At 46.6% G+C, this 26637-nt stretch overlaps 1 protein-coding gene across 1 annotated transcript in view; it reads right to left on the bottom strand.

Moving 5' to 3' along the window:
• Positions 1-7198: 7198 nt before the first annotated feature.
• The window catches only part of LOC134434348 (nicotinate-nucleotide pyrophosphorylase [carboxylating]-like), a 35178-nt gene continuing 15739 nt past the window's right edge, over positions 7199-26637 (bottom strand). Inside the window, exons 2-7 of the mRNA XM_063183017.1 lie at positions 21087-21804; positions 16704-16817; positions 13510-13683; positions 9375-9465; positions 9093-9218; positions 7199-7359 (exon numbers count right to left, since the gene is read on the bottom strand). Coding sequence (XP_063039087.1) covers positions 7199-7359; positions 9093-9218; positions 9375-9465; positions 13510-13683; positions 16704-16817; positions 21087-21804 — 1384 coding nt within the window. The remainder of the gene's footprint in view (positions 7360-9092; positions 9219-9374; positions 9466-13509; positions 13684-16703; positions 16818-21086; positions 21805-26637) is intronic.

Raw genomic sequence — 26637 nt, 5'->3', positions numbered from 1 at the left:
ACATCCTGCTAACTCCCTGATCCGGGTCCTTGCTTTTCGGATCAGTTCTGCTACCAGCTCCTGAGGCTTTGTCAGTCTCTTGGACCTTTTGTGACTGAGGAAAACCCATTCTATGATCAAGAGAGGGTCCCTCTGTTCCCGTTCTTTTTGGTGTGTTCTTTGCCTTAGGTGTTTGTTTTGTCCTCCCACTGGAAAATAATTCCATGGAGGTGTGGCAACTTACCTAGGATGATAAATTTGAATGGCAGGTCAGGCCGGCATCGGTTGGCCTGTCTTGTGGCCATTGCAATCTGAACCTTTTCTAGAGCTTTCCGTGCCTCTGGGGTAATAGACCTAGGAGCACCTGGGTCCTCTCCCCCTTTCAATAAATTGAAGAGAGGGGCAAGGTCTTCGTTAGTCAGACCGAGCCATGGTCTTACCCAATTCAAAGACCCACACAACTTGTGGACATCCGCAAGGGTCTTGATCCTTGGATTGATTTCTAGTTTTTGAGGAACAATGGTCCTATTTCCAATTTCTAAGCCCAAATACTTCCAAGGTGGCATCTTTTGAATTTTCTTCTCCTGGAGCTCGAACCCTGCAACAATCAATGCATCGATCGTTAGGTCAAGCGCATGTGTGAGTAAATCATCATTGGGAGCACACACAAGGATATCATCCATATAATGATAGATAATGGCCTTCTCTGCGGCTGCACATACTGGGGAAAGCAGGGAAGAGACATACCACTGGCAGATAGCTGGAGATACCTTTAATGTCTGAGGAAGAACGGTCCAATGGTACATTTTCATAGGTGATTCCTTATTAATGGAAGGGAGGGAGAATGCAAAATACGGTGCATCGTCAGGGTGCAAGGGGATTTGAAAAAAACAATCCTTAGTATCAATAACAGCTAATTTCCAATCTTGGGGAAGCATTGTTGGGGATGGCATACCAGGTTGGGGAGAACCCATATCTTCAATTACATTATTAATTTGTTGGAGGTCGCAGAGGAGTCGCCATCAATTTTTGTCAGCTTTTTGGATGACAAACACTGGAGAGTTCCATGGGGACATGGTCTCCACAATGTGGCCCTTATTTAGTTGCTCTTCCACTAGTTCCTCAAGCACCTTCATTTTTTGTTTACTGAGCGGCCACTGTTTTACCTGAACTGGTTTGTCTGTTTTCCACTTCAGTTTTTGGGTGGGGCACTGTTGTTCAATGACTGCTGTACAAATATGCTGTGGAGAGTCTGGAATATCAATTGTGACACCCCACTGGGCCATCAAATCTCTCCCTAACAAAGGTTCCGAAAAATCCAACACAAATGGACGGATATTTGCAAATTGTCCGTTTGGTCCCTCAAATTGAATAATGCTTTTGGATTGTCTTGCCAATTGAAGACCTCCTACACCTTGAAGGTGACCGGCAACATTTTGCAAAGGCCAATGTGCTGGCCAGTCTTGTACTGGAATCACTGTGCAGTCTGCACCCGTGTCTACAAGCATCTCAATGCGTTTTGACTCCCCACCCCCACTGACATTACGCCATAATTTGGGTTTGTCTTTCCCAATAACTTGTACTCGGGCGACTGTGGGCCCTTGTTTTTCAGTACTTTCAGGTAAAGATGGCACAGGGATAGCTTGTGCAACAATTTGTCCCTTGGGAAGAAACAGGGGTGGGTGGAAACAGTGCAGGCCGAGAACAAATTGCTCAGGATCTGATGTTGTCATTCCCGGAGCAATTCTGATCTCTTGTGGTGTGTGTTTGGTGTCTTCAATGACGATGTACTTACAACGAATCCGGTTCCAAGTACCTTTCTGTTCAGGATTTGCAGACACAAAATGCCAATCAGTGTCCTCCAGATGGAGTGACTCAGTCAGCTGCAACCTGTAAGGCTCATTGACAGAAGACGTGGTTAACACAGGATCACTTAAATCATACACAGTCTTTGAAGCACCTGCTTCACTTACACAAACATTAATATTATCACGCGCTTGATTTGTTTTGCTACACTTATTCCCTTGGCCTGCTCTTTTTGTGTCTGCACGCCTGGCAGGCCGGTGCTCCCTTTTCAGTTTTTTTGTTGTTGTTGACCCCCTGGGAGGGCTTGTAGTTCTCCTCCCCTGCCATTTCAAAATTCATCAAATTCCCTTTTCAGGGGGCACTGGTTACTCCAGTGCCCTAGGTTGTTACAAAGCAGGCATGGCTTTGTGGGCTCAACCATTGCTGGTCTCCGCTGCTGCCCAGGGCACTGCTGTGCTGAGGGGAAAGGCGCAGGGCTGGCAACGGCGACACGCTGAGGTGGTCTTGGCAGCAGCCTTGGTCTGGTGTCTTCAGCCACACTCATCAGAGGCACTTTCCTGTTACACACTAGAAGCATATCTTTGATGGTTGGCGAAGGTTCTATAGGAAGGCTCAGGATTGCCGCTTGACACTGTTCATTTGCATTTGTAAATGCCATTTCCTCTAAAATTGCTTCCCTAGCATTCTCTTTTTTAACTTGTATTTCAATAGCTCTAGTTAACCTTTCTACAAATTTCAAAAAAGGCTCTGATGGTAGCTGTTTAATTTTACTATAGGGCTCAAAAGGCCCCTCAGGTTGTAGGGAAAAGAATGCTTTTTCAGCTGCTTCTTTTACTTTCTCGAGTGTTTCTGCAGCAATTGCCGTAGCTTGGATTGAGGGAGAAGACCATTGGCCCTCACCACAGAGGTGCTCAATGGTGATAGGGTTACCACTGTTGTCTTTGGCTGTGTTTGGATCAGCATGCAAGCCTGGGAGAGCATCTTTTAGCATTTGTGTCCATGCTATTTCCCATAATATGAATTCCGTGGAGGTCATGAGACAGGAAAAAAGCTGTTTTAAATCATGTGGAATCACTACAGTCCTACTCAATTCAGAATTTAAAAGGCCACGGAAATATGGACTGTGTGGACCATATTCTTTATGAGACTTACAGATCTCTTTAATCAATTGTCGTCCAAAAGAACTCCAATTAGCAGTTGGAGCTGCTCCCCCCTGAGCTGCAGGCTGAAAGGTGACAGGAGCCAGTGACAACATGGGACTATGCATTGAATCTGCTGTTCCCTGCTCTGTATCCCTTGAAACAGAAGCATTGGGATCACAGACACAGGTTTGGGGGATGGCAGTGGGTGTGTCCCCACCGTGGGAACCCAGGGAGGGGGCGGGGACGCAACGGGTACAGGGGGTGGGGACAGGGGGCCGGCAAGGGGCGGGGAAACCGTGGGAACAAGGGGCGGGGTCAAGGGGCAGGCAGGGGGCGGGGACACCTGGTGACATCACGTCAGCAGACGCCCCCTGGGAGGAGTAGAGGGGTGGAGCTGAGGGTACTGCAGGAAAGGGAGGGGGAGGGGGGAAGGTGTCACGAGGAACAGGAGGAGAGGGGCATAGGGCTGGAGTTTCGGGATGCTTAAGAGGATTTTGGGAAGAAGAAGACCAGGTTTGAGAAGATGCCATGTGGCATCCACCATCTTGTGGACCCCCTAGGGACTGGGGGCCATTTTGGGCATCACTGCTCTCTGGAAAGCTGACACATGCTGTGGGTTTCAGAGGAGGGGACATAGGGGATTGGGAAAGGTTCCATGCAGCCTGGCCAGGGCCTTGTGGACGGGGCAACTCAGGCATTTCAACAGAGTTTGGGCGTCGACTTCCCAATGAGTGTGCTCTCTTTAAAATACCAACTTTTGGGGAAAGAGGTTTAGGGGTTTTAGAGCTAGGAGAGGGAGAAACAGGGAGAGCAGAGGTACATGGCTTTACATTTGGCTTTTTCTCCATTTCCTTTTGTTTGAGCAATGCTCTTCGAATTTGTAAACTCCAAAACACAAATTTAGCTGAGGGTGCATTGCTAGATTGTCCTAAGGTTATCAATTCATTTCCAACTTTATCCCAGAATTGAATATTGTGGATTTCTTCAGGGGAGATTTGTGGGAAGTGGAGGAAAAGCCATCTTATAAACTGCTTCAATTTTCCTTTTGAGAACTTCACATTACCACTGTCTAAAATGCTAACAATAATATAAAACACTCCTTTTTGTACAATGCTGAGTTTCAAACCCATGTTAGATGTAAAAAGCAAAGTATTAAATCCCGCCTGACCAAAAACAAAGCTAAAATCAGCTACCGATTTCTAAAAAAACCACAGATGGAAAGCGATAACGAGCCGACAAAAGCTTCACAATGTAGCTGTATATACTGCTTTTAAAATTCCCGGGCAGCAGCTGCAGGGCACGCCCTGCCGAGCAGAGGCAGAAACAAAGCCTCCCCCGCCGTGGAATGCAGCCCCCCCGCGGAGCAGAGAGAGCAGCCACGCCACGTGGCAAGCCGAAACCGGGGCCCCCCGTGCCACGTGTGCAGAGAACCCCCCCTCCCCCGTACAGAGAGCTGAGAAAGAGAGTCCCCCGCGGCAAGAGAGCCGAGAGACCCCACTCCCCCGCACAGAGAGAGAGAGAGAGAGGCATCCCCCGACCACGTGGAGAGAGCCGAGCACGCTGCGCTGCAAAGCCGGGGGGAAGGGCAGAGAGCACTCCGCACGAATTCCAAAAAACAGTAACACATGCAACAGAAAGCTAAAAGCGAGAACACAATGAATTCCCATCTGTGGGGCTGCGCAGCTAGAAATGCAAACGCAAAAAGGAACAGAACTCACGGCAGAGTCTGTTTTTGAGCTCCTGCCCTACCGAGAGCAGAGATACTCACCCGAAATGGAAGCTGTAGCTGGCTGGGTACAGGCAGGTCTCCTCACCGGAACAGGATCTCTCTGTGGGCGAGAAAGGCTACCCTGTCCTCCCTCTGGAAAATCTGCTCACCAGAAAGGAGCTGGGCTTTCCAGAGGTGCCGAACAGTCCACAAAACTTCTTCTGTGAATATTCCCAAAGTCTCTAGCTGAGGGCAATGCAACCAAAGCCCCTTTCAGCTGGATGCACGGCTGCTAGAAGCTTCTCCGAGGTGCTGCGGGTCCCTCTCGGGCTGCAGAGTCACTTAGCCTGCCTCAGGGACGCCAAATATTGGAAAAAAGGCTCCCAATATTACCAGTTAGATTGTGCCTGGGCCAGTCTGACCCTTGCTGCTGGGCCAAAGGCAGCAACTGCAGTGTATCACCCCAGAGATACCTTGGCTTGCTGGTGGTTGCAGCTTGGCACTGAACAAGTCCAGGCTTGTTAGGAACCCCGTTTACCTCAGGAAGAATGGCTTCAGGCGATGGTGAAGAGAAAAAGGAGAGAATTCTGCTAGAGGGTTTAATGTCCAGAGGTTTATTCCATGGTTACAGAGGTCTGAACGTGAGCAACTGCTCCAACAGAAAAACCAGCCACATGCTCTGATTCACCTTTTAAGCTCAGGGACAGGGGGAGGGGAGGTACAGGTGAGCCACCAACCAGGTGAGAGGGGCAGGGTCTCAGGGGAAGTTGACACCCAGACAGGCCAATGACCTCTGGGCATAGGGGCATCCTTTGAACTTCAGCAACCACACGACGCCTTGCTGGAATGTTAAGCCTGATTGACAGGACTCACTCAGCATGGGGGCAAGGGGGAAGGGAGAGAGGTATTGGCACACCTGGGAAAGTGACCTGGAAGGCCAAAATGGGACATTACAGCACACCACAACAATTGGGGATATTGGGGACATTGGAGACATTGAGGACGTTGGGGACATTGAGGACATTGGGGACATTGGGGACATTGGAATGGTGGCACCTGGATTTGGGGACATCGAGATCTGGGACATAGAGGACATTGAGGACATTGAGGGAGATCAAGGACATGGAGAACATTGGGGGACATTGGAGGAACTGGGGACATTGGGGACATTGGGATATGGGACACTGGAATGGTGGCACTGGGCTTTGGGGACACTGAGGGACAGGGACTCGTCTGCTCCCAAATGTCCCTGAGGTCCCCAAGGGGCTCGGCCAGCACCTCCTGGCCACCCACGGTCACTGTCACCTGTGGGGACATTGGGGACATCGGGGACATTGGGGACATTGGGGACATTGGGGACATTGGGGACATTGGGGACATTGAGGACCTTGGGGACAGTGAAAACACTGAGGGACACTGGGGACATTGGGGACATCGGGATATGGGACACTGGAATGGTGGCATTTGGATTTGGGGACATCGAGACCTGGGACCCTGAGGACATTGAGGGACACCAAGGACATGGACAACATTGGGGACACTGAGGGACATTGGGGACATTGAGAACACTGAGGGACATTGGGGACACTGGGGACATTGGGGACATTGAAAACATTGAGGGACATCAAGGACATTGAGGACACTGGGACATGGTGACATAGGGACAGGAGACCCAGCCACTGTCACCTGCCAGGGACACTTAAGGACATGGGGACAACAAAGAACAATGGGGACAGCAACAAGACAAAGCCACCACCGCCCACTTCGGGGGACAGAGCCACCTCCTGTCCCCTGTCCCCAAACCCCCCCAATGTCACCAATGTCCCCAATCCCTCCAATGTCCCCAACGCCCAAATGTCCCCCTGTCCCTGCTGTCCCCAATGTCCCCCAATGTCCCCAATGTCCCTTATGTTCCCAGTCCCTCCAATGTCCCCATTGTCTCCAATCCCCTACTGTCCCCAAATGTCCCCAATCCCCCCAGTGTCCCCAATGTCCCCAACGTCCCCTAATGTCCCCAACCTCCTCAACGTCCCCAATCCCCCCAATGTCCCCAATGTCCCCTAATGTCCCCAACCTCCTCAATATCCCCAAACCCCCCAATGTCCCCAGTGTCCCCAATCCCCCTGCTGTCCCCACTGTCCCCAATGTCCCCTAATGTCCCCAACCTCCTCGATGTCCCCAATCCCCCCCAATCCCCCCAATGTCCCCAACCCCCCCCCGTCCCCAATGCCCCCAGTGTCCCCTCACCATGGCGCAGGGTCTCCAATGTCCCCAAACCCCCCAATGTCCCCAATGTCCCCACTGTCCCCACTGTCCCCAGTGTCCCCTCACTGTGTCCACTGTCCCCAGCGCTGGCGCTGCTCTTTGCCGAGGAGCCGGCCTGGCTGCTCGAGGTCCCCACTGTCCCCAATGTCCCCAAACCCCCCAATGTCCCCACTGTCCCCATTCCCCCCAGTCCCCGCAATGTCCCCTCACTGTCCCCAACCCCCCCACTGTACCCAAATCCCCCCAATGTCCCCCAATGTCCCCAACGTCCCCAATCCCCCCACTGTCCCCAATGTCCCTAGTGTCCCCTCACCATGGCGCGGGGGCCGTAGGGGCCGCTGTGGCCGATGGGGACACAGGTGACATTGGCGTCCTGGTAGCGGCGGCACACAGGGATGGCGGCCGCGGCCGGGACCTCGAGCAGCAGGGCCGGCTCCTCGGCAAAGAGCAGCACCAGCGCTGGGGACAGTGAGGGGACATTGGGGACATTGGGGACACTGGGGACCTCGAGCAGCACGGCCAGCTCCTCGGCAAAGAGCAGCGCCAGCGCTGGGGACAGTCAGGGGACATTGGGGACACTGGGGACACTGGGGACATTGGGGGGGTTGGGGACATTGGGGACAGTGGGGACATTGGGGGGTTTGGGGACATTGGGGACACTGGGGACATTGGGGGGGTTGGGGACAGTGGGGACATTGGGGACAGTGGGGACATTGGGGACATTGGGGGGATTGGGGACATTGGGGGGATTGGGGGGATTGGAGACAGTGAGGGGACACTGGGGACACTGGGGACAGTGAGCGGGCATTGGGGACATTGGGGATGCATTGAGGGGACACTGGGGATGCGCTGGGGACATTGGGGACACACAAGGGACACATTAAGGGTACATTGGGGACAATGGGACACATTGGGGACACACAGGGGACACACTGGGGACATTGGGGACACACAAGGGACACAATGAGGGGACATTGGGGACACTGAGGGGATATTGGGGACATTGGGCACACCCTGGGGACACACTGAGGAGACAATTGGGGGGACATTGGGGACACATTGAGGACACTGAGGACATTGAGGGCGTTGGGGGACATTGGGGAGACATTGAGGTGACACTGGGGACACATTGAGGTGACACTGGGGACACTGGGGTCACACATGGGACACATTGGGGACACTTTGAGGGGACATTGGGGACACTGAGGGGACATTGGCGACATTGGGGGGATTGAGGACATTGGGGACAGTGGGGACACATTGAGGGAACACATTGGGGACACATTGGGGACACTGAGGGGACATTGGCGACATTGGGGGGATTGAGGACATTGGGGACAGTGGGGACACATTGAGGGTACACATTGGGGACACATTGGGGACACTTTGAGGGGACATTGGGGACACACTGGGGACACACGGGGACACACAGGGGATATTGGGGACACACTGGGCACATTGAGGGGACACATTGGGGACATTGGGGACACGTTGGGGCCACATTGAGGGGACATTTGGGGACACACTGGGCACACTGAGGGGACACACAGGGGACATTGGGGACACACTGGGGACACACAGAGGACATTGGGGACACACTGGGGACATTGGGGACATTGGGGACACGTTGGGGCCACATTGAGGGGACATTTGGGGACACACTGGGCACACTGATGAGACACACAGGGGACACACAGGGGACATTGGGGACACACTGGGGACACACAGGGGACACACAGGGACATTGGGGACACACTGGGGACATTGGGCACACTGAGGGGACACACAGGGGACATTGGGGACACACAGGGGACACATTGAGGAGACAATTGGGGGGACATTGGGGACACATTGAGGGGACATGAGGGACACGCTGGGGACACATTGGGGACACATTGAGGGGACACATTTGGGACATTTTGGGGACAGGGCGGACATTGGGGGACATTGGGGACACAGAGGGGACATTGGGGGACATTGGGGGATTGGGGACATTGGGGACAGTGGGGACACACTGGGGACACATTGGGGACACAGCGGACAGAGGGGACATTGGGGACATGGGACACAGGGGACAGAGGGGACATTGGGGACATGGCGGACACTGGGGACATTGGGGTCACACAAGGGACACACTGGGGACACTGGGGACACATTGGGGACATGCAGGGGGGGACAGCGCTGTCACTGACGTGTGACGCCGGCGGGCGGCGCGGGCGCGGTGACGGTGACGCCGCAGTTGCCCACGAAGGCCATCTCCAGCAGGCAGCCCAGCAGGCCACCGTCGCTGACGTCATGGCCCGCCGTCACCACGCGCTCTGGGGACACACACACGGGGCACCGAATGTCACCAAGGGTCACCAAGTGTCACCAAGGGACACCTTGGGGTCTTGAAATGTCACCCATGGTCAGCAAATGTCACCCATGGTCAGCAAGTGTCACCTCAGGGTCATGAAATGTCACATCGGGGTCACCAAATGGCACCTCGGGGTCTTGAAATGTCACCTCAGGGTCATCAAATGTCACATTGGGGTCACCAAATGTCACCAAGGGGCACCTCGGGGTCTTAAAATGTCACCTCAGGGTCACCAAATATCACCTCAGGGCCATCAAATGTCACCTCAGGGTCACCAAATGTCACCCAAGGTCATGGAATGTCACCTCGGGGTCACCAACTGTCACCCAGGGCCACTAAACATCACATTGGGGTCACCAAGCGTCACCCAAGGTCAGCAGATGTCACCCAAGGTCATGAAATGTCACATTGGGGTCACCAAATGTCAGCAAATGTCACCAAAGGGCACCTCGGGGTCTTGAAATGTCACCTCAGGGTCACCAAATGTCACCTCATGGTCTTGAAATGTCACCCATGGTCAGCAAATGTCACCCAAGGTCATGGAATGTCACCTCAGGGTCACCAAATGTCACCTCAGGGTCACCAAATGTCACCCAAGGTCAGCAAATGTCACCCAAGGTCATGAAATGTCACACTGGGGTCACCAAATGTCACCAAAGGGCACCTCGGGGTCTTATCGGGGTCTTAAAATGTCACCTCATTTTTATTTCTAGTTTATTTTTGTTTATTTCTACTTCTAATTCTATTTCCATTTTATCTTTATCATTTTTATTTTTTCTTTAATTTGAATTTCAATTTCAATTTTAATCTCTTAATTTTTATTTTTAAATAAACTTTAAATTTTTCATTAATTTTCAAATTTTTTTGGCTTATTCATATTTCTATTTAATTTTGATCTTTGATTTTTATATAAACTATAAATTTTTTTATTTATTTTCAATTTTATTTTGGCTTATTCATATTTCTATTTAATGTCGATCTTCGTAATTTTAATTTTTTTCCTTCGATTTCCATTTCCATTTCCATTTCTTAAATTTTTATTTTTACTTAAACGGTCATTTAAATTTTTTATTTTCATTTGTGTTTATTTTTTAATTTAAATTTTATTTAATTTATTTTGATTTTATTTAGATCTCACCCCCACCTGCCTCTCTCGGCTCCCATCCTCCTTGGCTCTGATCCCCCGGAACGTTACGGAAGCCCTGGGTACCCCCCCGGCCTTTATCCAGCCCTGGGGGGGCAAATTCCAATTTTATATGGAATTCCTCCCCAATTTATGACCTTTTATGGCATTTATGACCATATATAGAATTTATGACCTTTTACGGCATTTATGACCTTATATGGAATTTATGACCTTTTATGGCATTGAGGACCATATATGGAATTTATTTCCTTACTTGGCATTTTTTATATTATTCAATTAAAATTTAATGTATAAATTTAAATTGATCTTTTATGGCATTTATGACATTATATGGAATTTATGACCTTATATGGCATTTATTTCCTTATTTGGCATTTTTTATATTTTTCAATATAAAATTTAATGTATGAATTTAATTTTACATTATTTATTGTTTCATTAAATATATTTATTATTGTTATTATTTTCTTTTAATATTTATTATTCAATTTTATTATATTATCCAATATAAAATTTAATATATAAATTTAATTCTACATTATTTGCTGTTTCATTTAATTTAATATCTAAATATTTTCAATATATTTAATTATATATATTATATATTTTCTTTTATTTTAATGTTCATTATTTCATTTTTTATATTATCCAATATAAAATTTATTATATAAAAATTTATTTTACATTATTTAGTGTTTCATTAAATTTGATATAAAAATATTTTCAATATGTTTAATTATATATATTATATTTTTTCTTTTATTTTAATAATTATGATTTCATTTTTTTATATTATAAAATATAAAATTTAATATATAAATTTAATTTCGTATATTAAATTTTATATTGGATAATATAAAAATGAAATCATAAATATTAAAATAAAAGAAAATAGATATAATATATATAATTAAATGTATTGAAAATATTTTTATATTAAATTTAATGAAACCCTAAATAATGTAAAATTAAATGTATATAATAAATTTTATGTTGGATAATATTAAAAAATAATAAATATTAAAATAAAATAGATCATATCATCAAATTTATGTAAAATATTTTTATATCAAATTAAATGAAACACTAAATAATGTAAAATTAAATTTATATAATAAATTTTATATTGGATAATATAAAAAATTAAACAATAATTATTAAAATAAAAGAAAATATATAATATATATAATTAAATATATTGAAAATGTTTTTATATTGAATTAAATGAAACACTAAATAATGTAAAATTGGAGTTATATATTAAATTTTATATTGGATAATATTAAAAAAAATAAATAATAAATATTAAAATAAAAGAAAATATATAATATATATAATTAAATATATTGAAAATATTTTTATAATAAATTTAATGAAACACTAAAAAGTGTAAAATTGAATTTATATATTAAATTTTATATTGAATAATATAAAAATGAAATAATAAATACTAAAATAAAAGAAAATAGATTATATAATTAAATATATTGAAAATATTTTTATATTAAATTAAACGAATCACTAAATAATGTAAAATTGAATTTATATATTCAATTTTATATTGGATAATATAAAAAAAAATATTTTTGGGGTTCCAGGTGTTTCTGGGTCTCAGCTTGGATTTTATTGGTTCCAGGATGGATTTTAGGGGTTCCAGGTTGGATTTCGGGGGTTCCCAGGTTGGATTTCGGGATTCCCAAATTTCAGGGTTTCAGGTTCGATTTTGGGGGTTCCATGGATGGATTTTGGGGTTCCAGGTTGGAATTTATGGTTCCCAAATTTCAGGGTTTCGGGTTCGATTTTGAGGTTTCCAGGTTGGATTTTGGGGTTCCTGGGATGGATTTTGGGGTTCCAGGTGTTTCCCCATCTCAGGTTGGATTTTATTGGTTCCAGGTTGGATCTTCAGGGTTTTGGGTTGGATTTTGGGGGTTCCCGGGGTTCGATTTTGGGGTTCCCAAATTTCAGGGTTTCAGGTTGGATTTTGAGGTTTCCAGGTTGGATTTTGGGGGTTCCAGGTTGGATTTTGGGGTTCCTAGGATGGATTTCAGGGTTCCCAAATTTCAGAGTTTCCAGGATGGATTTTGCGGGTTCCTGGGATGGATTTTGGGGGTTCCAGGTCGGATTTTATGGTTCCCAAATTTCAGGGTTTCGGGTTCGATTTTGGGGGTTCCAGGTTGGATTTTGGGGCTTCCTGGGATGGATTTCAGGATTCCGGGTGTTTCCACATCTCAGGTTGGATTTTATTGCTTCCAGGTTCATCTTCAGGGTTTTGGGTTGGATTTTGGGGGTTCCCGGGGTTCGATTTTGGGGTTCCCAAATTTCAGGGTTTCAGGTTTGATTTTGAGGTTTCCAGGTTGGATTTTTGGGGTTCCTGGGACGGATTTCAGGGTTCCGGGCGTTTCCACATCTCAGGTTGTATTTCATTGGTTCCAGGTTGGATTTTGGGGGTATCTGGGATGGATTTGGGGGTTTCTGGGTGGGATTTTCGGGTTTCTGGGCAAATTTTTGTGGTTCCCACGTTGGATTTTCAGGGTTCCTCGGCTCCGTCCCCCATGCCCAGCACCCTGATGGCACAGTCGAGCGCGGGGGCGCTGTGGGTCGGGCACCCCATGGACACGACGGCCCCGTGGGGCCCCAGGAACCGGGGCAGGGCCTGCAGGGCTGGGGGGCTCCTGGGGCGGATTTGGGGGTTCAGGGATGGATTCTGGGGTTCCCGGGATTCCATTGGTTCCAGGCTGGGTTTGGTGGGTTGGATTTTGGGGATTCCAGGCTAGATTTTGGGGGTTCCTGCTCGGATTTTGGGGGTTCCTGGGATGGATTTCAGGGTTCCAGGTGTTTCCCCATCTCAGGTTGGATTTTATTCAGGTTAAATAAATCCAGGTTGGATTTTGGGGTTCCTGGGATGGATTTCAGGGTTCCCAAATTTCACGGTTTCCAGGATGGATTTTGGGGTTCTTGGGATGAATTTTAGGGGTTCCAGGTTGGATTTTGGGGTTTCTGGGTTGGATTTTGGGGTTTCTGGGATGGATTTCAGGGCTCCAGGATGAAATTTTGGGGTTTCCACGTTTGATTTTCACTTTTCCTCGGCTCCGTCCCCCATCCCCACCACCTTGAGGGCGCAGTCGAGCGCGGGGGCGCTGTGGGTCAGGCACCCCATGGACACGACGTCCACGTGGGGCCCCAGGAAGCTGCCCAGGCTCTCCAGGCCGATGCCCCCGCTAGCCTCCACCAGCACCCGCGGGTGCGCGGCCTTGACGCGCGCGGCTGCCGCGTGCAGCGCCTGCAAAACGAGGAGAACATCAAAAAACCCAAAATTTGGGGCTTTGCAACCCAAAACCTGCCCAGTTTCGGTCCCATTTTTAGGGTTTATCCCAATTTTTTTTTTGTTTATTTCCCCATTTTTTTGGGGTTTTTTTCCCATTTTTTGGGGCTTATCCCCATTTCAAAAGATCCATAGCCCCATTTTTGGGGTTTTTCTTCCTATTTTTCGGGGTTTTTCTTCCTAATTTTTGGGGTTTCCCCACATTTTTTGGGGCTTTATCTCAATTTTTTGGGGGTTTTTTCCCCCCGTTTTTTAGGGTTCATTCCTTTTTGTTTGTTTGTTTGTTTTTCCCATTTTTGGGGTTTCATCCCAATTTTTGGAGTTTATCCCAAATATTTACACCATGTCCTCATTTTTTGGGTTTTTTTCCTTATTTTTCGTTTTTATTGCCATGTTTTTTTATTTTTTCCCACTTTTTGTTTTGGGTTTTTCCATTTTTCTGGCATTTTCCCCCATTTTTTGTGGTTTATTCCCCATTTCTTTGGGAATAATCCCATTTTTTGGACTTTATCCCTATTTTTGGTGTTTATCCCCATTTTGGGGGCTTTTATCCCCATTTTTTTGGAGTTTCATCCCCATTTTGTGGGGGTTTTATCCCAATTTTTTGGCATTTATTCCAATTTTTTGGTTTTTTTCTCAATTTTTGGACTTTACCCCAGCTTTTTGGCTTTTTTCCCCATTTTTGGCGGGTTCATCCCCCCTTTTTGGGTTTTTTCCTCATTTTTTTGGGGTTTTCTGCTTTTTTTTTTTGTCGATTCCCCATTTTTGGGGTTTATCCCAAATTTTTTGAGATTCCCCCCCCCCTTTTTTTTGGGGGGGATTTATCCAAATATTTTTTGATTTTTTTCCCATTTTTATGGGTTTCTCCCCATTTTTGGAGTTTATCCGTGTGCAGATCCCGGTAAAATAGGATAATGTCAGTGAACCCCAAAATTTGGGGTTGGGCGGGATTTGAACCCAAAATTGGGGTGTCCCTGCTAAAATTTGGGCTTTCCCCATAAAAATCCCCACAAATCCGGGAAATTTAACCCAAAATTGGAGTGTCCCTGCTCAAATTTGGGTTTTTCCCATAAAAATCCCCACAAATCCGGGGATTTGAACCCAAAATTGGGGTGTCCCTGCTCAAATTTGGGTTTTCCCCATAAAAATCCCCACAAATCCGGGGATTTGGACCCAAAATTGGGGTGTCCCTGCTCAAATTTGAGTTTTTTTCCATAAAAATCCCCACAAATTTGGGGATTGTTTCACCAAAAATCGGGGTGTCCACCCCCAAATCCCCTTTAAACCACAAACACCAAAAAAATTGGGATTTTTCACCCAAAATTTGGGGTCTCTCCCACCCAGATAAATCCCAAATTTGGGGGTTTCCAACCCAAAATTTGCCCAGTTTGGGTCCCCAGAAAAAATGACCAATTTTGGGATTGTTCCGTTTAAAATTGGGCGTTCAAAATTGGGGTGTCCACCCCCAAATCCCCACTAAACCAGAAACCCCAAAAAATTGGGATTTTCCACCCAAAATTTCGGGTCTAAGCTACCGAGAAAAACCCCAAAATTTGGGGTTTCCAACCCAAAATTTGCTTGATTTGGGCCCCTAAAAAAAAATTGTCAATTCTGGGATTGTTTGACCCAAAATTGGGGTGTCCACCCCTAAATCCTCCTCCATTAAACCTCATCCATTAAACCAGAAATCCCAAAAATTTGGGGTTTCCAACCCAAAATTTGCCCAGTTTGGGTCCTGAAAAAAATTTATCAATTTTGGGGTTGTTCTGCTTAAAATTGGGCGTTCAAAATCCGGGTGTCCATCCCCAAATTCTACAAATTGCCCTTAAACCAGAAATCCCAAAAATTTGGGATTTTTCCACCCAATTTTGGGGTCCCACCCATCCCGAAAACCCCAAAATTTGGGATTTTCAACCTAAAATCTGCCTAATTTGTGTCCCTATAAAAACCCATTAAAAATGGGATTATTTAACCCAAAATTGGGGTGTCCACCCCCAAATCCCCATTAAACCAGAAACCCCAAAAATTTGGGATTTTCCAACCAAAATTTGGGGTCTGAGCCACCGAGAAAAACCCCAAAATTTGGGATTTTCGACCTAAAATCTGCCCAATTTCGGTCCCTATAAAAACCCATTAAAAATGGGATTATTCCACCCAAAATTGGGGCATCCACCCCCAAATCCTCCAAATCCCCATTAAACCCAAAATCCCCAAAATTTGGGATTTTGCACCCAATTTTGGGGTCTCACCCAACTAAAAATACCCAAAATTTGGGATTTCCAACCCAAAATTTGCCCAATTTGGGTCCCTATAAAAAAATCACTAATTCTGGGATTGTTCCACCAAAAATTGGGGTGCCCACCCCCAAATCCCTCCTAAACCAGAAACCCCAAAAATTTGGGATTTTCCACCCAATTTTGGGGTCCCACCCACCAAGAAAAACCCCAAAATTTGGGACTTTCAACCTAAAATCTGCCCTAAAATTTGGGTCCCTAAAAAATTTATCAATTCTGGGATTATTTGACCCCCCAAAAAAACCCAATTTTTTGCAGTTATCTCCCCCAAATTTTCACCGTTTTTCCCCAAAATATCAATTTTCGGGGTTCCCTGATATTTCGGGGCTCCCCCGTAGGCTCAGAGCTCAAATCTCCACCATCCCCACCCCAATTTTGGGCCATTTTTGGGGATTTCTCCCCCAAATTTTCACCGTTTTTCCCCAAATTTTCACCTTTTTTCCCAAAATTTTCACCTTTTTCCCCCAAATTTTCACCTTTTCCCCCCAAAATTTCGATTTTTGGGGTTCCCCAAATTTCGGGGCTCCCCCGTGGGCTCAGAGCTCAAATCTCCACCATCACCACCCCAATTTTGGGCCACATTTTTTAGTTTCTCCCTCAAATTTTCACCATTTTTCCCCAAATTTTCACCGGTTTTCCCCCAAAATTTCGATTTTCGGGGTTCCCCGATGTTTTGGGGCTCACCTCTGGGCTCAGGTTGTCGAGCAGGACGACGTCGGCCCCGGCCTCGGCCGCCTCCAGCGCCTGCTCGGCGCTCGCGCACTCCACGCCCAATTTCTGCGTGAAGCCCCCGGCCCCCTCAATCAGCTGAAAAGACCCCAAAATAACCCCCAAAAATTAGGGATTTTCCCCCCAAAATTTGGGTTCTTCTATTCAAAATTAATCCTCAAAAATTGGGGATTTTTACTCGAAATTAATCCCCAAAAATTTGGAAATTAATCCCCAAAAATTGGGTTTTTCTATTCAAAATTAATCCCCAAAAATTGGGGATTTCTACTCAAAATTTATCCCCAAAAATTTGGAAATTAATTCCCAAAAATTGGGATTTTTTTTCCCCAAATGAATCCCCAAAAATTCGGAAATTAATGCCCAAAAATTGGGAATTTCCCACCCAAAAACTGGGAATTCCTACTCAAAATTAGTAATTGGGAATTTCCCCCCCAAACTCATCCCCAAAAATTCAGAAATTAATCCCCAAAAATTGAGAATTTGACTCCCAAATTAATACCCCAAAATTGGGATTTCTACTCAAAATTAATCCCCCAAAAATTGGGAATTTATACGCAAAATTAATCAACAAAAATTCAGAAATGAATCCCCAAAAATTGGCAATTTCTGCCCAAAATTAATCCCCCAAAATTGGGAATTTGTCCCCAAAATTCATCTGCAAAATTGGGACTTCCCTCTGAAATTAATCCCCAAAAAATTCAGAAATTAATCCCCAAAAATTGGGAATTTCTACTCAAAATTCATCCCCAAAAATTTGGAAATTAATCCCCAAATTAATGGCAAAAATTGGGAATTTCCCCATAAATTCATCCCCAAAAATTGGGCATTTTCACCCAAAATTATCCCCAAAAATTGGGAATTTTCACCCCAAAATTATCCCCAAAAATTGGGAATTTCCCCCCCAAAATTGATCCCCAATTTCCGCGTGTAGCCCCCAGCCCAAAATCAGCTGTGGGACCCCAAAATTAACGCCCAAAATTGTGATTTTAACCCACAAAATTGGGAATTTCTGCTCAAAATTTATGCCCAAAAATTGGATTTTTTCCCCAAATTAATCTCCAAAAATTTGGAAATTAATCCCCAAAAATTCGGAATTTTCAGCCCAAAAATTGGGAATTTCCCTCCAAACTCATCCCCAAAAATTCGGAAATTAATCCCCAAAAATTGAGAATTTGACTCCCAAATTAATACCCCGAAATTGGGGATTTCTACTCAAAATTAATCCCCCAAAAATTGGGAATTTCTACTCAAAATTAATCAACAAAAATTCGGAAATTAATCCCCAAAAATTGGCAATGTCTGCCCCAAATTAATCCCCAAAAATTGGGAATTTCCCCGTAAATTAATCCCCCAAAATTGGGAATTTCTACTCAAAGATAATCCCCCCAAAATGGGGAATTTTCCCCTCAAATTAATCTCAAAAAATTGGGAATTTTCCAAAATTACCCCCAAAATTTCAGAAATTATTCCCAAAAATCGGGAATTTCTACTCAAAATTTCCCCCCCCCAAAAAAACCTGGGAATTTCTATTCAAAATTAATCCCCAAAATTGGGAATTTTCACCCCAAAAATTGGGAATTATCACCCCAAAATTACCCCAAAAATTGCGAATTTTCACCCCAAAAATTGGGATTTTTCCCACAAAATTATCCCCAAAAATTGGGAATTTCTACTCAAAATTGGCAATTTTCCAGCAAAATTAATCCCCAAAAATTCAGAAATGATTCCCCCAAAACTGAAAATTTCTACGCAAAATTAATCCCCAAAAATTGGGACTTTACCCCCAAATTAACCCCCAAAAATTGGGAATTCCTACTCAAAATTCATCCCCAAAAATTTGGAAATTAATCCCCAAAAATTGGGAATTTTCACCAAAATTCATCCCCAAAATTGGGAACTTTTCACCAAAATTCATCCCCAAAAATTGGGAATTTTCCCCTCAAATTTGGGGTCTCGCTCCAACCAAAACCCCCCAAATTTCGGGGTCCCCCCACTCCCTTTCCCCCAAAATTTTCCCCAAATTTCGGGGTCTCCCCACCCCATTTTCCCCCCAAATTTCAGGGTCTCCCCCCAAATTTCCTCCTCATTTCACCTTCAATTTCGGGGTCCCACCGTGCCCAAACCGCCCCAAAATCGGGGTCCCCCCACACCCAAAACCACCCAAAAATCCCCCAAATTTTGGGGTGCTCGCCTTTGCCAGCGCTCCGGGATTGTCCGGACCCCTCCCAAATTTGCCCCCCAAATTTCCCCCATTTTACCCCAAATTCGGGGTCCCCACAACCGGAACCCCCCAAATTTTGCCCCCCAAATTTTGGGTTTCCCCACCCCCATTTTCCCCCCAAATTTTCCCCCATTTCTCCCCATTTCCCCCCCCCCAAATGTGGGGGTCCCCACAACCAGAACCCCCCAAATTTTGCCCCCAAATTCGGGGTCTCTCCACCCGATTTTACCCCAAATTTTTCCCCAATTTTTCCCCCATTTTCCACCCAATTTTGCCCCATTTCCCCCAAATTTCGGGGTCTCCCACAACCAAAACCGCCCCAAATCCCCCCCAAAATTTGGGGTCCTTACCCGTTTAACCCCTTCCTGTCCCTCACTCAGTTCCACCACCGCTCTGTGCTTGTCCTTGAGCAGCCCGGAGCCCCCATTTCCCCCCCCAAATTTCCCCCTCATTTTACCCCAAATTTTTCCCCATTTCTTCCCCATTTCCCCCCCAGATCTGGGGGTCCCCCACAACCAGAACCCCCCCAAATTCTGTAGGGTCTCCCCACAACCAAAACTGCCCCAATTCAAGGGTCCCCCCACTCATTTCCCCCCCCAGTTTAGGGGGTCCCCACCTGCCGGATCCCCCCCCATTCTCCCCCCATTTCTCCTCCATTTCCCCCCCAATTTTTTCCCCATTTCTCCCCCATTTTCACCCAATTTTTTTCCCCAATTTCTGGGCTCTCCCACCCCAAATTTCCCCAAATTTTGGGGTCCTCACCTGTGTCACCCCCTCCTCTGTCTCCCATGCACTGCTCTGTGATTGTCCAGATGCCCCCTCCCCAAATTCCTGATCCCCCTCCCCATTTTCCACCCAAATTTTTTCCCCAATTTCGGGGTTCCCCCACCCCAAAACCCCCCAAAATTTGGGGTCCTTACCCGTTTAACCCCTTCCTGCCCACTGTCGCTCTCTCTGTGATTGTCCCCCCCAAATTTCCTCCCCATTTTCCACCCATTTTTCCCCCATTTCCACCCAAATTTTTCCCATTTCCCCCCACATTTCGGGGTTCCCCCGACCCAAAATTTGGGGGTCCTTACCCATTGAACCCCTTCGTGCCCGCCGCCCATCTCGGCCACGGCCCTGTGCTTGTCCTTGAGCAGCCCGAACGCCCCCAGCCCCTCCCAAATTTCTCCCCCATTTTCCCCCAAATTTCCCCCAAATTTTTCCCCAAATCCGGGGGTCCCCACAACCAGAACCCCCCAAATTTTTCCCCCAAATTCCGGATTCCCCCCATTCATTCCTCCCCCATTTCCACCCCTATTTCCACCCCATTTTACCCCAAATTTTTCCCCCATTTCTCCGCCATTTTCCACCCAAATTATCCCTCATTTTCCACCCAAATTTCCGGGTCTCCCACAACCAAAACCGCCCCAAACCCCCCCAAAATTGGGGTCCTTACCCGTCTAACCCCTTCCTGCCCGCCGCTCAGCTCCACACCGGCCTGTGATTGCCCCGATCCCCCCTCCCCATTTCCTTCAAATTTCCCCCATTTTACCCCAAATTTTTCCCCCATTTTTCCCCATTTGCCCCCCAGATTTGGGGGTCCCCACAACCAGAACCCCCCAAATTTTGCCCCCAAATTCGGGGTCTCCCCACCCCATTTCTCCCCCACTTCTCCCCAGTTTTCCACCCAAATTTCTCCCCATTTCTCCCCCACTTTCCACCCAAATTTTCCCTCATTTTCCCCCAAATTTCGGGGTCTCCCACAACCAAAACCGCCCCAAATCCCCCCAAAATTTGGGGTGCTCAGCCGTTTAACCCCTTCGTGCCCACCTCCGCTCATCTCGGCCACGGCCCTGTGCTTGTCCTTGAGCAGCCCGGACCCCCCATTTCCCACCCAAATTTCCCCCATTTTACCCCAATTTTTTCCCCAATTTCGGGGGTCTCTCACCCCAAAATTGGGGTCCTTACCCGTTTAACCCCTTCCTGCCCGCCTCCGCCCATCTCGGCCACGGCCCTGTGCTTGTCCTTGAGCAGCCTGGACCCCCCATTCCCCCCCCAAATTTCCCCTCATTTTACCCCAAATTTTTCCCCAATTTCGGGGGTCTCTCACCCCCAAATTTCGGGCTCCTTACCCGTTTAACCCCTTCCTGCCCGCCTCCGCCCATCTCGGCCACGGCCCTGTGGTTGTCCTTGACGAGGCCGAAGGCCCCCAGCCCCTGGCGGTGCCCCTGCATGCCCCCCACGCCCAGCGCGTACTTCTCGGCCGCCCTGAAGCCGGGCGTGCCCTTGCGCGTCCCCGCCACGACCCCTCCCCAATTCCGGCTCTCGGCGACGCCCCGGGCCCGGGCGGCCATGGAGGCCACGCCGCTGCAGCGGCCCAGGACGTTGAGGGCCGTGCGCTCGGCCAGGAGCAGCCCGGAAACGGGGCCGCGAACCTCGGCCAGCAGCGCCCGGCCCGGGCCCAGCCGGGAACCTTCGGGAACCTTCCAGAGCACGGAGCAGCCCGACAGCGCGAACACCGCCTCGGCGAACGGGCAGCCGGCCAGCACCCCGAAAAATGGGGGGGTTTTGGGGTTAAATGCGGGGGTTTTGGGGTTAAATCCGGCGGTTTCGGGGTTAAATGCGGGGGTTTCGGGGTTTTTGACGAGGATGTGGGCGCGGATCTCGGCGTTCCCCAGCGGCGCCACGGTGGGGTCGGGCCAGGGCGCGTCCTCGTCCAGCCAGGAGCGCGCCAGGGCCCGCAGGCGGTGCGGGGGAGGGGGGGGCGGCCAGGGGGTCCCCAAAAGGTTCGGGGGGTTCGGGGGTCCCGCGGGGTTCGGGGGCGCAGAGCCGGACATGGTGCGGAGAGACCTGGGGAGAGAGAAAGGGGAATTAAGGGGGGGATATTGGGGTCCTTGGGGGGCATTTAGGGGGTCTTTGGGGAGTCTCTGTGAGGATTTGGGGGTCCCAGGAGGGTCCTTGAGAGGATTTGAGGGTCCCAGGAGGGGATTTGGGGTAATGGGGAGGGGTCTTCGAGGGGTTAATGGGGTCCCAGGGGAGATTTTGGGGTTCCCATTGGGATCTATGGGGAGATAATTGGGTCTGGGGGGGATTTTGGGGGTCCTAGGAGGATCCTTGGGGGGATTTTGGGGTCCCAGGAGGGGATTTAGGGCGATGGGGAGGGGGCTTGGAGGGGATTTGGGGGGTCCTTGAGGGGATTTTGGGGTCCCCATTGGGATTTTTGTGGAGCTATTTGGGTCTGGTGGGGATTTGGGGGTCTCAGGAGGGGGCTTGGAGAGGATTTAGGGGTCCCAGGAGGGTCCTTGAGGGGGTTTTGGGGTCCCCATTGGGATCTCTGGGGAGATTTTTGGGTCTGGGGGGATTTAGGGGGTCCCAGGAAGGTCCCTGAGGGGCTTTGGGGGTCTTAGGGGGCTCCTGGAGGGGATTTGGGGGTGCGGGGAGGGGTCTGGGGGGGATTTTGGGGTCCCAGGGGAGTCCTTGAGGGAATTTTGGGGTCCCCATTGGGATTTAGGGAGAGATTTTGGGTCTGGGGGCGATTTGGGGGTCCCAGGAGGGTCCTTGGGGGATTTTGGGGTGTGGGGAGGGGGTTTTGGGGAGATTTAGGGGGTCCTTGAGGGGGTTTTGGGGTCCCAGGAGGGGATTTGGGGTAATGGGGAGGGGGCTTCGAAGGGTTAATGGGGTCCCAGGGGAGATTTTGGGGTCCCCATGGGGATCTCTGGGGAGATTTTTGGGTCTGGGGGCGATTTTGGGGTCCCAGGGGGGATTTTGAGGGATTTTGGGGTCCCAGGGGGGTATTTGGGGGGTCCTTGAGGGGGTTTTGGGGTCCCCCTTGGGGTTTTTGGGGAGGATTTGGGTCTGGGGGGGATTTTGGGGGTCCCTGGGGGGATTTGGGGGCGCTGAAGAGCAAATTTGGGGTCGGGTTTGGGGGATTTGGGCCAATTTGGGGCCGATTTTTTTCCACTTTTTTCCCCATTTTGGGGATTTTTGGCCGATTTTGTGCCAATTTGGGTCAATTTGGTGCCGATTTTTGCCTTTTCCCCCCTTTTTTGGGATTTTTTGGTGATTTTCGAGTTAATTTGTGTCAATTTTTGCCAATTTGGTGCCGATTTTTCCCCTTTCTTTCTGGTTTAGGGTATTTTGGGGGGATTTTAGTTTAATTTTTGCCAATTTTGTGCCGATTTTCTCCCCTTTCATTGGTTTTGGGGCTTTTAAATAATTTTGTGTCAATTTTTGCCAATTTTGTGCCGATTCTTTGCCTTTTTTCCCCTTTTTTAGGATTTTGGGGTAATTTTGGGGTGAATTTGTGTCAATTTTTCCCAATTTTGTGCCAATTTTTCCCCTTTCTTTCTGGTTTTGGGTAGTTTGGGGTGATTTTAGGTTATTTTTTTCCAATTTTGTGCCGATTTTTCCCCTTTCTTCCATTTTAGGGATTTTTTGATTATTTTGTACCAATTCTTGCCAATTTAGTGCTGATTTTCCCCTTTTTTTCTGGTTTTGGGGCTTTTTAGCTGATTTTTTGTCAAATTTTGCCCATTTTGTGCCGATTTTTTGCCTTTTTTTCTGCTTTTGGGCCGATTTCTGTTGATTTTGTGTAATTTCAGTCGATTTTATGCCAATTTTTCCCATTTTTGCGCTGATTTTCCCCCTTTTTTCCGGTTTTGGGGCAATTTCTTCTGATTTTGGGCAATTTAAGCCGATTTTGTGTCAATTTTTGCCATTTTTGTGTCGATTTTCCCCCTTTTTTTTCCCTTTTAGGGATTTTTGGATTATTTCGTGACAATTTGAGTCAATTTAGTACCGATTTTCGCCCTTTATTTAAATTTTGGGAGATTTTAAAATAATTTCGTTTCAATTTTTGCCACTTTTGTGCCGACTTTCCTCCTTTTTTCCTGATTTTGGGCAATTTAGGGCGATTTTGAGTAATTTTAGCTGATTTAGTGCCGATTTTTCCCGATTTTGTGTATTTTGGGATGGTTTTGGGTGATTTTGTGTCAATTTTTGCCAATTTTGTGCCGATTTCTCCCCTTTTTCTGGTTTTGGGCCGATTTCTGCTGATTTTGTGTAATTTCAGCCGATTTTATGCCAATTTTTGCCAATTTTGTGCCGATTTTTCCCCTTTTTTTTCCGATTTTGGGCCGATTTCCGCTGATTTTGTGTAATTTCAGCCGATTTTGTGCCAATTTTCGCCAATTCTGCGCCAATTTTTCCCCCTTTTTTCCGGGTTTGGGCCGATTTCTGATGATTTTGGGTTATTGTAGCCGATTTTATGTCAATTTTTGCCAATTTTGTGCCGATTTTTCCCCTTCTTTCCCGTTTTGGGCCGATTTCCGCTGATTTTGTGCAATTTCAGCCGATTTTGTGCCGATTTTTGCCCTTTTTGCCCCAAATCCCGCGGTCCCGGGGCCGTTTTGGGACCGGCCCCGCCCCCTCCCCTCACGCGCCCCTCCCCCACTCACCTGGCGCGCGCCGGGCCCGAGTGAGGCCCCGGGGGGGGAGGGGGGGGATCTTACCCGGGGGGGCGGGGCCACAGCGCGGGCGCTGATTGGCTGCCGCCGCTGATTGGCTGCCGCCGCTGATTGGCTGCCACGCCCACCCAAAAAAAATTTCCGAAAAAACCCAAAAATAAACCCGGAAGTGTTTGGGGGAGGGGCAATGGGGGGGTGGAAGTTGGGGAAAAATGGGGGGAAATTGGGAAAAATTGGGAAAAATGAGATTTGGGGACATTGGGGAAAATTGGTAAAAAAATGGGAAAAATGAGATTTGGGGACATTGGGGACATTGGGGGAAAAATGGGGAAAATAGGGGAAAATGAGATTTGGGGACATTGGGGGAAAATGGGGAAAATTTGGGAAAATTGGGGAAAATGAGATTTGGGGACATTGGGAGATTGGGGGGACGTTGGGGAAAAATTGGGGGAAAATGGGGGAAAATGAGATTTGGGGACATTGGGGAAAAATTGGGGAAAATTGGTAAAAAATGGGAAAAATGAGATTTGGGGACAATGAGAAAAAAATGGGAAAAATTGGGAGAAATTTAGAAAAATGAGTTTTGGGGACATTGGGGACATTAAGGACAATGAGAAAAAAATGGGAAAAATTGGGGGAAATTTTAAAAAATGAGATCTGGGGACATTGGGGGAAAATGGGAGAAAAATTGGGAAAAGTTGGGGGAAAAGTGGAGAAAAATCGGGGAAAATTTAGAAAATGAGATTTGGGGAAAATTGGGGAGATTGGGGGGACATTGGGGAGAAATTGGGGGAAAATTGGGAGAAATTTAGAAAATGAGATTTGGGGACATTGGGGGAAAATTGGGGGAAAATTGGAGAAATGAGATTTGGGGACATTGGGGACATTGGGGACAATGAGAAAAAAATGGGAAAAGTTGGGGGGAAAACGGAGAGAAATTGTGGAAAATTTGGGAAAAAATGAGATTTGGGGACATTGGGGAGATTGGGGGGACATTGGGGAGAAATTGGGGGAAAATTTAGAAAAATGAGATTTGGGGACATTGGGGGGAAAATGGGAAAAAAATGGGAAAAATGGGGAAAATTGGGGAAAATGAGATTTGGGGACATTGGGGAAAAAATGGGGAAAATTGGGAAAAAAAGAGATTTGGGGACATTGGGGACAATGGGGGAAAAATGGGGAAAATTGGGGGAAAATTGGTAAAAAAATGGGACAAATGAGATTTAGGGGAAAATAAGATTTGGGGACATTGGGGGAAAAATAGGAAAAAAAAGGGGAAAATTTGGGAAAAAATTGGGGAAAACAAGATTTGGGGACATTGGGGACAATGGGGGAAAAATTGGGGAAAATTTGGGAAAAAATTGGGGGAAAATTGGTAAAAAATGGGAAAATGAGATTTCGGGACATTGGAGGGAAATTGGGGGAAAATAGGGAGAAATGAGATTTGGGGACAATGGGGGAAAAATGGGGAAAATTGGGGGAAAATTGGTAAAAAATGGGACAAATGAGATTTGCGGGAAAATGGGGAAAATAAGATTTAGGGACATTGGGGGAAAAATGGGGAAAAAATGGGGAAAATTGGGAGAAAATTGGGGAAAATGAGATTTGGGGACATTGGGGACGATGGGGGAAAATTTGGGAAAAAATGGGGGAAAATTGGTAAAAAATGGGAAAAATGAAATTTGGGGACATTGGGGGAAAATTGGGAGAAATGAGATTTGGGGACATTGGGGACATTGGGGACAATGAGAAAAAAATGGGAAAAGTTAGGGGAAAATTTAGAAAAAATGAGATTTGGGGACGTTGGGGACATTGGGGGAAAAATGGGAAAAAAATGGGAAAAATTGGGGGAAAATATATTATATTATGTTATGTTATGTTATATTATATTATATTATATTATATTATATTATATTATATTATATTATATTATATTATATTATATTATATTATATTATATTATATTATATTATATTATATTATATTATATTATATTATATTATATTATATTATATTATATTATATTATATTATATTATATTATATCATATCATATCATATTATATTATATTATATTATATTATATTATACTATATTACATTACATTGTATAGTATTATATTTTATTATTTTATATTTTATTTATTTTATTGGATTTGATTTATTTTATTTCATTTTATGTTTTAATACATTTTTATTTTATTTTATAGTATTTATTAT

Source organism: Melospiza melodia, unplaced genomic scaffold (genome assembly GCF_035770615.1).
Source record: "Melospiza melodia melodia isolate bMelMel2 unplaced genomic scaffold, bMelMel2.pri scaffold_35, whole genome shotgun sequence".
In the NCBI taxonomy this organism is placed as follows: domain Eukaryota; kingdom Metazoa; phylum Chordata; class Aves; order Passeriformes; family Passerellidae; genus Melospiza; species Melospiza melodia.
Note: the sequence above shows the minus strand (reverse complement) of the source record. Positions and strands in the feature narration are given on the sequence as shown.